Source organism: Coenobita brevimanus, chromosome 14, assembly GCF_032717465.1.
Source record: "Coenobita brevimanus isolate Jiangsu-jjx chromosome 14, ASM3271746v2, whole genome shotgun sequence".
NCBI lineage: Eukaryota > Metazoa > Arthropoda > Malacostraca > Decapoda > Coenobitidae > Coenobita > Coenobita brevimanus.
The window spans coordinates 41,294-57,970 of record NC_136967.1 but is presented as its reverse complement, the minus strand read 5'-3'; the positions used below and the strand labels follow the sequence as shown (position 1 = coordinate 57,970).

Here is a 16,677-nt window from a genome sequence, read left to right as displayed (position 1 = left end):
AGCAGGGCAATGAAATGGCAGGGGACAGGGTGATATGGAGGCGATTTGTTTGTGGCCACCCCTTACGGGATTTGTATGCGATATGAAATTGAATGCACTGCTTACAGGTAGATTACCAGGGCACAGTAGTGACAACCTCAGAGTCGCGCTGCGACTATGGTCTACTGAGCTCGTGTCTGGTATTTGCAAGTAACTCTGCATCATCAGCATACAACATATTTGAGATATTGCATCCATCACCATTCATTACCAATGCTATCCCTCATTATCACCCCATCCATATATATTATGAACAACCATGGGGACATCATGCAACCTTGTTGCATGCCTACATTGAATGTGACCCATTCACTTAGATGCCCATTTACCCTTACACATGCCTCACCACCATCATAAAAACTCTTGACTGCACCTAGCAGCTTACCACCAACACCATACATGCACAAAACCTTCCACAATCCTTCTTTTTCTACTTTGTCGTATTCTTTTTTCCCGATCCATAAATGCCATAAGTACCTTATTGTCCTTCTCACAAGCCTTCTCCACTATCTCTCTCTGCAACTATTTGATCCACACATCATCTGCCACTCCTAAACCCACCCTGCTCATCACTCATAAGGACTTCTGATATCTCTCTTACTTTATAATAATGCTTCAATATACCTTCCCTGCAACACTCAATAGACTTATGCCACTGATATCTCTCTTACTTTATAATAATGCTTCAGTATACCTTCCCTGCAACACAATAGACTTATGCCACGATAATTCTTTCACTCACCTCGTCCACCTTTATTTTTTTACAGGGATACTGTCACTGCCATTTTCCACTCTTCTAGCACAGTTTCACTCATCCATGCCTTCTTTCATACTGTATCTCCAACAAGCACTACTTTCCACTCTCCACACTACACTTAATCATCTATGCACACACTTCTTCAACCCAAGCTACTTTCCCATTTTTCAGTCGCTTCATAGCGTTCTTCACCTCTGCAAGTGTCACGTTTCGTGGCACTGCATTCCTTCTCTGTACACCCCCAAAACCAATCATTTTAATAGTTGCATTGCTCTCTCCATTCCCATTCATCAGACTTTCAAAATATTCATTCCATCTGGTCCTTACTTTATCCCCGTGGGTTAATAATCTACCACATACATCCTTTACTCTTTCACATTTCTTTTCACTGTCACCTATACATTTCCGCACCTCTTTCCAGAATAACTTCCGTTCCTATTTTCAGAGTAATTTGCATTCATTTTCTTCCAAGATCATCATGTACCTCCTTTTTCCTCATCACTAGTCTCTGTATGTGCTTCTTGCTCTCAGTATATTCATTTCTTATTTCAACTGAACCCCTGTCCTATATCCACTCTGCCACTTCTTCCTCTTTTCCTCCACTGCTCTCTTAACCTTTTCATCCCACCATGCTGTCCCTTTCTTCTTTATTGTTACTCTTGCCACACTGTGCACCGCTTTTGCATTCCTAACTAAGCAGTCCCTATATGTATTCCACCTGCTGCCTAGATCCATTTCAGTCCAATTCACTGATTATAACTCCCCTCCTACTTTGGCCTTGTATTCATCTGCCATTTCTTTGATCCCTAGCTTCTTGACTTTCAGTCTCTTTCCCTGACAGTTCCTCTCTCTCTTGGTCCACCTCACTCCTCTCAGCTTGATCTTGCATACCACAGTCATATAATCTAACAAACCTCCACATTGTCCTGTCACTGCCCTCGTATCAGCAGCGCTACCCAGCATTAATTTTTGTACAAGGTTGTCATCAATCAGGCTCCTTTCAATACAATTGCCATTCCCTGTGTACCATGTAAATATATGTGCATCACTGTGTTTGAAATAACAACTACAAAAGCACGACCTCCTTTCCTGACACATGTCCTTCAGTCACTGCCCACTTTCTTTCTCTCCTGGTATTCCATTATTACCCATTTTATCATTCACAGCACCAGTGCCTACTCTCTCATTCATGTCGCCCATAACAACACTTTATAACCCCTGGACATTTCTCCTACTACTTTATCCAGTTCATCCCAAAACCTGTCTTTCTCTGTCTCACTCCTGTCATCACACGGTGCATATGCTACAATGACTGCCACTTTCACCTCAGACTTGAACTTAACATAGATACATTTTGTGCTGACACATTTGTAATCTCCCATTCCACTCTGCCACACTTCATTCATCAACAAAGCAACTCCTTCCCTGCGTCTTCCTCGCCCATTCATTATTATTATTATTATTATTATTATTATTATTATTATTATTATTATTATTGTTCCTGAAATTAAAAGTTAGCTTCTGTAGCAAGTTTAATTCCTGACTATCTCTTTTGTACAGTTGTAGTGACGAATTTGTTGTGGAAGTTTGAGTACATCCCTGGGGAACACACGGACAACCTGGCAATAGCAGTGGGTGGCTTTTGGACGTAGCTACTGGGGCATCATTTTCCGCTGTATTATTAAAACTGAGAGAACAAAAGTGTGGACAAGCTCCCAGTTTTTTTATCATATAATTTCAAAAGCATGTGATGATGATCATTGAACAAATTTATGACCATTGTGTATCATCGCTCTTCATTTTGTAATGTGGCATGCAGACTGGTCATATCTGACAAATGTTGGTGTCTATATTTTGTATCAGTATACCAGATGGTCCATATATTGCACTCTCCAGTCTTGTGTACGGTGCTGGACAGGGATGCCTTCATGCAGTAACACCAGTTTAACTCCACAGCAGATTTGCTTGGTTATACACATTTCCTCGGTTCATTCCCTATACCGCAAAAGGAGGATGGTGGACAACAAAAGAAGGGCAGTGCAACATCAGCCTGCCTTCCACCTGGGTTCACAGCCTAATGAGTCATGGGCTACAGCAACACCAAGACTCAATGCTTTGAGGTCACTTGCCCATACAACATTCGGACACAACAAAGAAACTACCACCACAGTATACAAACAATACATACGTTCAGTGATGAATTATGCAAGCCTTGCCTGGGCTTTTAACCTCACCAAAACACACTTCAACACACTACAGACCATACAGAACAATGCCCTAATAATAATCACAGGCTGCACAGCTACTACACCCATAGACCACATACATCAAGAAACCAAAGTCCTCAAATTCAAGGATCACCTAGACATGAGAGGCACCCAGTTTCTTGCTGCAGCCTCCACAAACCCACAACATCCACTACAGTACATGGCAGCACATCCACCCACATCAAGGAACATCAAAACAACACCCAGCACACGGTACCATACACAAATACAGTAAAAGCCCCATTATTCGGCATCTATGGGACCGGGATGATGCCGAGATATTGGATTTGCCGAATTATCAAAAACCTACCCACTCAGTACCTTAAATAGGCCTATATTGAACACTGTCATCACCACTTATGATATTACAACTGTGTTTGGAGAGAGTACTGTACTGTATACTGTACAATACTGCAATCAGTACAGTACTATACCTGAATCTGAAATATATATATATACTGTATATATATATATAAATTAGTGAACATATACAGGTGTAATGACAGTAGGCATACACGTCAGATAACACTTCCTGGATGACCGAAATGATACGGAATATTACCTACCACCTCAGTACATCACTTGTATTGGTGAACTCATCACTACTTATATTATTACAAATATGTTTGGAGTGAGTGCTGTATACAGTACTTTTTCCAAACAAAATAAAATAGTCTGAAAATTGCATAAAATAAAATGAATGAATATGAGTTGGTAAGGTCTTTCTGTTGAAAGTTAAACATACATTTAGTGCTCACTCTTTTGTTCAATTTTTGTTTTTTTTGTTTACATGTGAAAGGGAGAGTACTGATGGAAACAGTAATGTATTCCATTAACCCCTTAATAACCTCCGGCATTGAACAACCCTTTACAGTACCGATGTCAGTGATGTCGTGTTAGTGAGCTATGAAAAAACTGTGAACAATTATTGGAAGGGAACAAAGGTCACTGGTACGTTTACACGACTCTACGATACGATTCCAAGCAGTCAGAGGGTCGGTTAATCTCAGATGTTTTCGCCCATTTGGTAAATGCACCGTAACTTTGTAACTTCTCCCTTGAATCATAGCATGGGTTTAAGAAGTTAAATAACACATTGTTAGGTGCGCTAGACGATTATCTTCACATCTTTAAGAAAATGGAAGAAATTTAATCCCTCTCTGAGTACGTAGAGTAAGTTTCGTCCATTCTTCTGAAATCAATTTGTTTTTCTTAAAGATGTGAAGATAATCGTCTGGCTCACCTAGCAATGTGTTATTTACCTTCCTAAACCCATGCTATGATTCGCTATGAGTCAGGGAAAAATTGATAAAGTTATGGGGCATTTACCAAAGGGCCAAAACACCTGAGATTAACTGACCGCCTGGCTGCTTGGAATCGTAGCGTAGAGTCGTGTAAACATATCAGTGACCTTCGTTCCCTCCCCATAATTGTTCAGTTTTCTTTGTAGCTCACACTAACTTGACATCACTGACATCGGTACTGTAAAGGGTTGTTCAGTGTCGGAGGTTATTTAGGGGTTAATGGGATACATTACTGTTTGCATCAATACTCTCTCTTTCATATTAAACACAAAAACGAACAAAAGAATGAGCGCTAAATGTACGTTTAACTTTCATCAGAGAGACCTTAGCAATTCATATTCCTCCAGTTTATTTTTAAGTATTTTTCTGACTTTAGGTTAGATTAGGTTTGGTTAAATTATTAGGTACAGTTAAACTCGGTTAGGTTAGGTTTAGTTAAACAGGACAGTCCCTTCCACCATTATGCTGAGGAATAAAATACTAGAGCTGTCACAGCCATACAGCTAAAAACAATGGGGAAACTGATTTAACAAGCACCATTTATTTATGGGTAATGCATTACAGTATCAGTGGTTCATGGGCTATGCAATTACCGGTAAATGTCACTTTCAGGAAGGCATCAAGAATGAACGAATTTCAAGAATTAGTGAGGGGGCTTGGAACGTAACCCTCACTAATTTGGAGGGGGTGTTTACTGTACTGTATGATACCGTGCAATATTGTAATCACTACAGTACTATACCTGAATCTGAAAAAATATAGAAATTGGTGAACATACAGAAGTGTAATGAAACAGGCCTACAAGTCACAGATAACACTTCCTGGACTGCCGAGATGATTCTGGACATCTGCCGAACAATCAAAGATTTTCGTAAATGGGACTATTTCTTAAAACTGCCGAAATGTCAGACCTACCCAATAATCAGCTGCCGAATAATAGGACATTTACTGTACTGTCATCTTTCCCCCCTTGCCCACCTCAGACCAGCTTCCAGAAGCATATCCACACTCAGATCACTCACCGCTCCATTCAGTCACTTAAAGACAACACGCAGCTGCATGCATGGCCTCCTAACATCCACCCTTCTGAATACTATCTTCCTCGTGAGAACAGGGTCCACCTGGCCAGGCTGAGATGTGGGCACCATCCAGCCCTCTTAAGCTACTAGAAGAGGCTGGATGACTCTGTCGCTGATGCCTGTCCAGAATGCAACACAACACCCCATACTATTAAGCACATTATGGAAGACTGCATTGCACACAATCAGCTACGCCAACAACACAACATACACTCTTTGAGAGCTCTGTGGGAAAGCCTGGTATCGGCCATGGCCTTCCTAAGGGACACGGAGCTGTTCGGCCAGACTGCCTAGGGAACAACTACTACTATTACTACTACAACAGCATAATCATCCAGTTGTGTGTTGTGGGAATGGTTCATTCTACTGGTGTGAGGAGCAGATATTTTGGCTGCCTCTTGAAATTACTAACCAGCCATGCAACAAGTCAGAGTTAAAATCAGACACTATAAAATGTACAATTGGTTATAGAAACAGAAAATTATGCAGGGTAGACACTGGTAATGCTGACTGACCTGTCTTAGCATCACATGAGAATTGGGATCTGTAATATATGTACTTCCTTGTATTGTTTCTGTTTGGAGTCAGTCATACTTAGATGTTTGCCATAATCAGATGACAGTATTAATCATGGCAGTACTTGATATACAGATAATATATTGTGGTGAAGATATTGAATCTAGTCATATTGGTGGTGTGTAAGCTGTTTTCTTTATTAAACATACAGCAGACCTTCATTTTACAGTGAACTGGTGTGCAGTAAATTGCTTACAAGGTGATTAAAAAATTGGAACCTTTTTAAAAAAAAATGATCGCATTTTTGCTTACATTATTGTTATGATCCTGTGCAAAGCCTTAACCCTTTAGTGCCCAGGATGTATATGTGGATGTCCATGCTGCGCCCAGTGAGTGTGCACGCAACGTACAGTACACCTGTTCGTCCTATCATATCAATGTTTTCTCAGTGCTTTTCACTTGGTGACACAGAGGTGTGGGAGTGTTTTCTGGGTCTGATATAGTCCACTGAAGCTCTGAGGCTCTGCCCGCTAACCACATGAACCGATCATCAAAGGGATGTGAGGATGCCCAGCTGTGTCACAGTTTCCTCAGCCAATAACATTAATTTTTTCAGTTTGTGCCTAACACTCATGGAAGCAGGACTAGGTGGCTTTGTTCTTTCCCTCTCTCACCATTCTTTTGTAGCTGTTGATGGCAGTTATACCAACACTATGTTACCATGGCCAAGTCTAGTGGGGAAAGTTCAGATGATCTGCATGTCCCAAGTCATTCTGTAGCAGTGATACATCTGACAGTGTTTTGTCTGTGAGTCATAGTGAGTTATTGGACGATGCAGAGCCTGTTGAAGAGGAAGGGTGGTGTTTCATCGTGGACAGATCTCAGATGAGAGGCCTAATGATGTACCACTGTTATGTAAGTACATTTGCTACTACTATTATTTCCACTGTGTACTCTATATAGCCATTGAACTATTATATAATGTTATATACTAAATCTGTCTATCTATCTGTAGCCCGACGCCCTAATCCCACAAAGGGTGGCCACAGACAAAACGCCTCCAAGTCGCTCTGTCACCCACCATTTGACTGCCCTGACCCCAACTCACTCCCCCCTTCCTCATATACCTCTCAACTCCATCCCTCCACCTCATCCTCAGTCTCCTCCTCCCTCTCTGTCCCTCCAATTTGCCTGCATACACCCTCTTAGTCACTCTTTTATTCTCTATTCCCTCCACATGTCCAAACCACATCAGTGTATTTCTCCTAGTTTTCTCAGTCACATCCACATCCACCCTACAATGTTCTTTCACACCTTCATTTGTCAGCCTGTCCCTCCATATCACTCCACATGCTCCTATCAGGTAACTCGTTTCCACTGCTCTCACTATTGACTTGTTCCCCTCTAGCAAGGTCCATCCCTCGCTTACATATGTCAGGGTAGGGAGCACAGTACTGTACTATCATGCAGTGACATCCTAACTTCCATACTCACCTCTCTATTTCTCATCACAGCTTTCAGTGCACCAACAACTAAATAGTGATTATTTAGAACATAAGGGAGCATGAAGAACACAGCACTGAACATAAACAAAGAAAATTTTAAATAACATGAAATATACCTGTCACTTGGACGCTCCACTGGCGATCTTCTCACCTACCTTTTAGACTCCTGGTCATCCTCCTTTCAGGACTTTGGCGAAAGCTTTGCCATTGCACTTGACATCTCAAAGGCTTTTGATCGAGTCTGGCATAAATCTTTAATTTCCAAACTGCCCTTTTACGGTTTCTATCCTTCTATCATTGCCTTCATCGCTAGTTTCCTTTCTGGTCATTCTATAGCCGTTGTTGTAGATGGCCATCGTTCTTCTCCTAGATCTATCAACAGTGGTGTTCCTCAGGGCTCTGTCCTATCACCAACTCTCTTCCTTTTATTCATCATTGACCTCCTAAGCTGTACATCTGACCCTATCCACTCATACTCTGATGACTCCACCCTTCACCTTTCCATTCGGTTCCCGCAACGCCCATCTCAGCGGTTACTTCAACAAACAAAGGATGAGGCTATGGCACACCTAATTTCTGACTTGGCTCGTATCTCTGACTGGGGTAAAAATAATCTGGTTGTTTTTAATGCATCTAAGACTCAGTTCTTACACCTATCAACCCAACAAAATCTTCCACAGGTATACCCACTAATGTTTAATAATATTCAGCTTAATCCTGCATCATCTTTGAACATGCTTGGGGTTTCATTTCCTTGGGACTTATCTTGGAAAGTTCATATTACATCTCATGTAAAATCTGCATCCAAGAGATTAGGTGTGCTAAGCCGACTCCATTCTTTCTTTACCCCAGCACAATTGTTAACTCTATACAGGGTTTTTTTCTGCCCCTGTGTGGAGTACAACTCTCATGTGTGGGGAGGGTCCCCACATACAGCTCTTCTCAATAGGGTGGAGTCAAAGGCTTTTTGTCTCATTAACTCTCTTCCTCATACTGACCCCCTTCAACCTCTGTCTCTTCGCCGCACTGTTGCATCTTTATCTTGTTTTTATCGTTACTTTAATGGTCACTGCTCCTCTGAACTGTCTGCATGCATTCCTCCACCTCTACGATGGGCGCGTAGCACCCGTCTAGCAGCAAACTCTCATCCCTTTTCTGTCCAGCTCTCTAATGCAAGAGTTAACCGTTACTCCCAGTCCTTCATTTATGCAACAGGTCAGCTCTGGAACTGTCTCCCTCTGTCTGTATTTCCTGCTGTCTATGATCTCCAGTCTTTCAAACGCAGTGTGTCCAGGCATCTCGAAATGATTGGATCTTGAATTTGGCTCTCTCTGGTATTTTGTTTTTCTGTTGGAGGGAACTGTTATTGTGGGCTCATGGCCTTTGGTTCCTTCTTCCTCGCATCATAAAAAAAAAAAAAAAAGTCAGGGGGCCTGGGATTGATGTGTAGCAACATGATGCACGTCTGGGCACGAAAGGGTTAATGGTGTATGTATGATTGCTCTTACCTACACGATCAGCAACATACAAGCTTGGTCATTTTTGTGTTCCAAGATGGCCTTTGGACTCAATCATTATTGTATGTATTAGTGTCATCGATGGAGCAGTAGTGTGATGTGGAAGTTCAAGCAGTAGCTGAAGTGAATTATCAGCATAGGTAGGGTGGAAGCTGAGTTTTACTTCTTTTTGGTGTTAAACAGCAAGTGAAGTGCAGTGAAATAAATAATTACAGTTTAAGTTAGTTTAGACCGTTGGGTGGATGACCCTTGGTCAAAAATGTATACTTACTGAACCTGTTCTAATTAAAGATATATAATAAATCATTATGTGATAGATTTTCTCGAATTCATCTTCCTCATAAAATGAGGGTGTGCTGTACCCTTTACCATACAAAAAAATACAGAAGTGTTAGTTACTGTACATGTGGAATCATATAGGTCTTCACTACAGCGAGTACAAGATATGGGATTTAACAAGAGGGAAGCACGTTGTGTGAAAATTCATTAGGAGGGATCGACAGGTACAGTACTTTCCTGAAGAGGCTCCCATGTCTAAGAAAGTGTTTCTAACTGGTGATACTTAAGTGCAGCACTAAAATAATGACACAATGGCTGACTGCTGCATGTTATTACATGGTACTACTGTACAAGATAGTAGAGTGAATAAATACATTTTAACAAATTCAGTCTTTGTTGAGTGATTTTTTTTACTGGCATTCTGACCAGTGATTCTTGTAAAAGTCATGGCTGAAATAAACACTGTCAGATTATCTGTAATTTTTGTACCCTCCTTATAGAGTACAACACTTGAGAAAGGCGAAAACTCTTAACCCATGGAATTATTTATTTATTTTTTACATCTAGACTACTCAGCTTCAGAAGGACCTCTAGCAATGAAGTTGTTGATGGCACAGGCACGGAGCGATTACGAGGGTATTGTAATCGATTATGATTACTTTGCAAACTTCAGATTACGATTATGATTACAGTTAGAGTAATCATTTACGATTACATAAGAAGTAATCATGATTACAATCATGATTACATGTATTGTTATGCACTATATAATTATGAGCACATTTCTTTTATACTTGACATTGATTAAGTAATTAGCAAAAGTTAGTTTTTAAAAGCAAAAACATGTCCAGTAATATAAAACTGATATTTTCTAGGGATATATATCTTATATGCAAATCATTTTAATAAGAATTGCCTGCATCAGGAAAAACATAGGGTTAAACTTTGCAGAACCTATGGTGGCTGTTACTCTGGATAAAAATATACTGTACAGTGCTATATCCAGTAAGTTGTTCCTTTATTTTTTTTGCCAATTTACAATACAAATGTGTTTTAATAATTCAAGCACCGAGACTTTTCTTCACTTTGTCCTTGACCCTTTCATTCTACTAACTTTTCTACCAACTGAGGTCTTCCCAGGTGATATTATTCTAGTTTAGGTAAGATATTATATGGAAGCTTGTAAGTGCTAACCTACAATTCACTTTGGTTTTCATATTACTTGTGGACTTTTATGGTGTATACTGTATTTGACTGTTTGACACTGAACTACAGTATTTTATTCTTGACAAGTACTTGTGGAAGAATAACTTATCTGGGGCCTTGTAATCATAAAAGTAACCATGATTATGATTACAGTGTGAGACTGCTATACATGTATATCTCTTGTACAAAACTAAAATCTGTTCATTAGGGATAGGCTGGATTTGTTAATTGAACACTATACTTAGGCAGGAAACTCAACCAAATGTACGCAGTTGTCGTAGTTTAGGCAGAGACAACAGTTAGGCATCAACTGAGCTGAAAGGGTTGAGAGATCTTTGTTAGGCTAAACACACTATAGGAACTCAACCAAATTTATGCAGTTGTCATTGTTTGGGCAGAGACATCATTCAAGCATCAACTGAGCTGAAAAGGTTTAGGGATCTTTGTTAGGTTAAACACATTACATGTATACTGTAGATGCCATCAACAGGTTATTAAAGGCTTGCATGTGGATGCATAGCCAAGACCTTCAAAATGATAAAAGCAAATGTAATACTGTTGATAGTTCTCCTAGTTTTGTACTTTTATTATTATTTTTATTATTAATGCAGCCCACCTTATCTATTAGGTGGAAATTATAGTGAGGATGAATATGGTGATGATGATGATGATGACAACAGCTCACATACTTGTGTGATAGTTCCAATTTCCTTGGTTCTAGATCCTACCTTGCTTCTGTGTGGGATTTAGGGTTGGGATGATGATCATGAATATTTTGTGCTGTTCTTTTGCCAAATCTTTTTTAATGCCATAGAGAAAATGGCCTATGGTTCACATTAATCGTCAGGAGTTAACTAGAAAGCAGTACTAGGTTCAGCCATTGAAATATAAGAATATTTCACTAATATTTAACCCTATGTACATTTTCTGAACAGATTTGTCAGAATTTATTGGGAACCAGATATGCTGTGAGGGGTTGGGGGTCAGGAAGAGTGAGCCTAGATGTGGTTTTATTAAAATTTTACATCACATGACATATTTACTAATGTTTAAGTAATATTAAAGCAATGTTTATGCACTCAGAGCCATATTATTAAAACTGAGAGTACAGAAGCATCAGAAAACCCAAAATTTGTATGAGTGATGGGGTATCTGCTGGAGAAAGGGCAGCCTGATGGCAGAGGACAGGGTGACATGAAGGCAGTTCATTTGTGGCCACCCCTTCTGGGATTGAGGTATCTGGCCATAAATAGACATGTACAGTATAGAACACCTGTACTTGTTAGATTAATCAACTTGCACCCACATTACAGATTGTAGTCAGCATTAGTACAGAAGGATCAGATATGTTATGTCACTATGACATGACTTGGAAATTATCATATGATAATCCTTATCCATAACATTGCGCTCCTAGCTCGTTGGGATTAGTCCTCTGGCAACCTCAGTAATCAGCCTCCTATCCCTGATGTCACACTCTATGACCTTGTTCCAAGCCATTTTCTGTGTCCAGTTGCCATCCTCCATCCTTTCAACATGCCCCATCATTTCAATCTACCCCTCCTCGTTACAGCACCAATACAATACTCTTCAGTCCTGTTCTTCCTCCATTAATTCCTTTAATACAGTACTATATGTCTGTCTCAAGTTAGGTATGATGGTCTGGTGGCAGAAATAGTAAAATGAGAATATAGCTACATCTTTTGGAGTACAGGGCACAAACTTCTCCAATGATTAGCCTTTATTCTTGCTAATTTAAGACTGTTATTCAGCATGGGTAAGACTTTTCAAACTGGAAGGGTCACATTACAATCTTCAGGAACCTGTTCAGTAGGAGAGAAAGTAATTAAAGGTTGATAGGAGAGATTTTGGACTGAAGGGGTTAGGAACAGGCTTCATTAAGCCATTCTTGTTACCTTTGAACTATGTTAATCAGCATAGGAGAGACTTTTCAAACTTAAAGAGTCCCATATGACATTCTTTAACATGTGTAGGAGAGACACTGGATAAAGCCTGATTGGAGATATAGTATATTGAACTGGAAGGACTACATACCTTACATCCTTCATTAGCCATTGCTGCTACCTTTAAATAAGAATTATCATACTGAAGGTAATTACTAGCAGCCTTCATTAACATATTACTGTACTGTAATTAGGAGAGGGGTTTCATAAGTTGATTGGAAGTCAGGAGGCAGCAGGAATATACCATTACTGTTGAGGAGGATGAATTTTTGTGTATGATATAGGAAGCATATCTCAGAATATGGATGTACAAGGTTAATCATATCTTGTATAGTACTTACACTTCAGATTTGATAGCTTTTCCTTTTGTAATCTTTACTGAATGATGCAATCACTTCATGATTACACATTATATAATCTCAGACTTCATCTGTGTCATTGTAGTTGGTTCACCTTGACAAATTTTAGTCCTTCTGCTGCTTAGTTCCTGTATCTAAGTGGCAGAATAAGACAGTACAGTATTATGGTTTTGCATCCTCCCCATAGAACCTCATTGTGATTTGCATGATATTCTAGTCTTTATCTCTAGAAACAGCTCAGCATTCAAGGTGGAGAGATGCTAGGTTTATGTCAGTTTAGGGTGGACATGTAGTCTATATGGTTTGTCTTTATTGTGTTATGTATTCATTATTATTATTTTTTTTACTTTGGATCAAATTTAGCGATTCATCTCTTCCGTTTATAAATCGGTACGACAGATAGGCTTTCATTCTCAGAGTTCTCACAGAAGGTAGGACCACTGAGTACTGTACTGTCTTCCTGTGCAGTGTATATTTTATCATTTGTACTCTCATTAGAAGTTTCATTAAAGAATTTGTAACATATGTTTAGTTTCCGTGTCACTCAGTGTGATAAGTTTATGTAATATATGGTTAATCGTTTAAGTCCTGGCGTTGGATAGCAGGCTAAGTTCCAGTTTTTACTTTCTCCCTTTATATAAGTAGCAACTGCTCTATATTCTTTCCCTAGCACTTATTCATGATTAGCATTAAATTGCAGGCTTAGGTATTCCAAGTAGCTCAGGAAATTTCGAAATATCTCCTCCAAAAGCGACATTAATAGGTACATGACAATTTAATTTGGTCTGTGCATGATAGTTCAATTTCCTATTTTCTGTAACATGTAAAGAAATAAAATACAGTAGAGGGTGAAAGACTGACGAAGAGAGTGTATGTGAGTGAGGTGGAGGGGGGAAGAGGGAGGGGGAGGCCGAGGATGAGATGGAGGGATGGGGTGGAGAGGTATATGAGAGAGGGGTGTGTGAGTTGGGAGCAGGGCAGTGAAATGGCGGGGGACAGGGCGACTTGGAGGCGATTTGTTTGTGGCCACCCCAAACGGGATTGAGGCGTCTGGCAATAGATAGATAGATAGATAGAAGTTTTAGCCACTATCCTAGTGGGGGCGCGGTGGCATGGTACTGGCCTGCTGATCAGGAGGACCTGGATTCAACCGGTGTGATAGAGGTTTCTTTAAAATGTGGCTGAGGGAAGCCTGCATAGCAGGCTTTACTTAAGACTTGATTCCTCCGTTTCTGAAGACATTGCTACGTCATCGGGTGAACCTGAATCTACGTGGCCTGGGAGGCTTTGTAGACCTCATCCTACTTCCTTCATTACAAAGTTTGCACAATAATTATTATTTGAACAGCTGATAATATATTCAAGAGCTTCTGTGCGTAAAATTTGCCATTGAAAAGTATATAATTTTACGTGTGGAGGGTGACGTCACAGGAGCATTGTGGGAGATGAGACGGAGCTGCTGGAGATGGTAAAGGTGAGTGATGACTGCTCTTATTAATATTTATTTGTGGTGTTTCTTCGCTTATTTTTATGGTAATTATCATGTCTGTATATTTATTAGTATCTGGTGCCTTTATGGAGAATTGGAGTTGGTTGATATAGTGTATAATTACTAGCTATGGGGACGATATAGGGCGGTGTGCGCCCCAGGCATCCAAGACGTCCCTTTGAAACCGAGTTAGCAGAGGTGCTATTTAAATCTCATGTTATTTCAAGCATCCATATTTATTTTTTGGATTTGAATATCGTTAGTACATGAGTACACGTTGGAGATTAATAAAAACGAAAATCAAGTAGATGTGTGGTGTAATATTTTGGAAGGTGAAATAACATTTGAATGAAAGGTCCCGGTGGCGGCCATTTAACTAGACAGGCTGTGTCAAATTAAATCACAGAGTATTGCCTCCATCCATTAAGGGGATGGAAAAGACCTGTAGATTATTATATCGTTTTCATGTTGTGTTAGGATTTTTTTTTTTTTTTAATTAAAATGGCGTTGATACGTGAACGGCCACAGGTGCTCCCGAGCAGGAGAGTGGAAGCAGTTTTACATGGTCAAAAATGTCAGCCATCTTAGTGTATAGCAAGAAGAAAAACATGGCCAAGGAACCTATTGGATTTGGGTATTCCTCCGTTTCTGAAGACATTGCTACGTCTATCACGTGAACCTGAATATACGTGGCCTGGGAGGCTTTGTAGACCTCTTCCTACTTCCTACATTACTAAGTTTGCACAATAATTATTATTTGAATAGCTGATAATATATTGAAGAGCTTCTGTGCATAAAATTTGCCAATGAAAAGTATATAATTTTACGTGTGGAGGGTGACGTCACAGGAGCATTGTGGGAGATGAGACGGAGCTGCTGGAGATGGTGAAGGTGAGCGATGACTGCATTTATTATTATTTATTTATGGTGTTTCTTCGCTTATTTTTACGGTAATTATCATGTCTGTATATTTATTAGTATCTGGTGCCTTTATGGAGACTTGGAGTTGGTTGATATAGTGTATAATTCTTTAGTGCTTCACAAATATACTTCTCTCCTTTCACACTTTCCTGTAAAATGTCCACGCCAGTTTTTCTATACGGCGTGGTGTTCTTTCTGACTTTTTACTGCCGGCTTCGGCTGGAGGGTTTGGAGGGCGGGGGAGAGCCTTCTTCTTTGCTATCCTTATCTCATTCTAGTAGTTCAGTTACTCTTCTAGGAGCTGCCTAGCATGGGCCAACAGGCCTACTGCAATTATCCTCTCCTTATGTTCTTATGTTCTTGTGTATAGGTGATTCCCTTGTCCGTAATGGATTGTATTTTATTTTTTACTTTGTGTGCGTGTGTGTCTAATGAGAGAGGAGGGGGAGGAAAGGGGGGGGATGGAGGGGAGAGAGGAGGTAAGGAGGGATGGAGGGGAGAGAGGAGGTAAGGGGGGATGGAGGAAAAGTGTTATTCAAGGAGGAGGAAGAGGGAAGGAAGATTGATGACAAGAGATGGAGAGAGAAAGGAAAGAAAAAAAGAAAAAGAAAGGAGAGAGAGAGAGGTGGAGGAAAGATGGGGGGGGAACTAGTGGGGGTGGAGGGAAGGGAGGATGTAAGGAGGGAGAGGGACAGGAGGAAGAGTGCTTTTCAGGGAGGAGGAAGAGATGGAAGAAGGAAGACAAAGGAGAAGAAAAGAGAGAGAGAGAGAGAGAGTTGGAGGAAAGAGGGGGGGGGAGAACTAGTATGGGTGGAGGGAAGGGAGGATGTCAAGAGGGAGGAGAATTGGAGGAAGAGTGCTTTTCAGGGAGGAGGAAGGGCTGGAATGAAAAAAGGAAGACATGGAGGAGAAGGAAGGAAGGAAGGAGAGAGAGAGAGAGAGAGGTGGAGGAAAGAGGGGCTGTGGAGGGGGGGAGGAAACTAGTGGGGGGGATGGAGGGAGGGAAGGAATGTGGGGGTGGATGGAATGTGCCGGCTTTTGATCAGTCAGTCAGGCTGCAGCAGTCACAGGGGGAGGGGCTGCAATTTTGGTAAGATATTTTTCCTTTCTTTTTCCAGTAATTACCTTTCTCTCTCCATTAATTGCTTCTGTGGTGATGATATTGATTTTAATGTGTATTGTAAACAGGCCTGAGTGTTTCTAAAGCATACTCATGATTGAAAGGGTAAGAAAGTATCATGACAGAGCTGGGTGTGAACTCTGGGTTGGGGTGTATGTGGAGCTTGGGGGGTGTATGTGTAGTTTTTTGAGTGTATGTGTGTAGATTTTGGGTGTGAGTGTAGATTGGGGTGTGTATGTGTGGAGTTTGGATTGTGTATGTGTATGGATTTGGGGGGGGGTTAGATTGGGGGTGTATGTGGAGATTGAGTGTGTGTGTGTGTGTGTGTGTGTGTAGAGTTGGGGGTTACTATGTG

The 16,677-nt window shown here is 40.5% G+C and overlaps 1 protein-coding gene across 3 annotated transcripts in view; it reads left to right on the top strand.

The window, feature by feature from the left end:
• The window catches only part of LOC145418392 (uncharacterized), a 33,739-nt gene extending 30,855 nt beyond the window's left edge, over nucleotides 1–2,884 (top strand). For 2 of the 3 annotated variants that reach the window (XM_080286808.1, XM_080286797.1), the window contains exon 9: nucleotides 2,357–2,884. In XM_080286808.1, the coding sequence (XP_080142934.1) occupies nucleotides 2,357–2,448 (92 nt within the window). In that variant the 3' untranslated portion in view covers nucleotides 2,449–2,884. The remainder of the gene's footprint in view (nucleotides 1–2,356) is intronic. The other variant, XM_080286802.1, reaches the window with a different exon arrangement.
• Nucleotides 2,885–16,677: the final 13,793 nt, after the last annotated feature.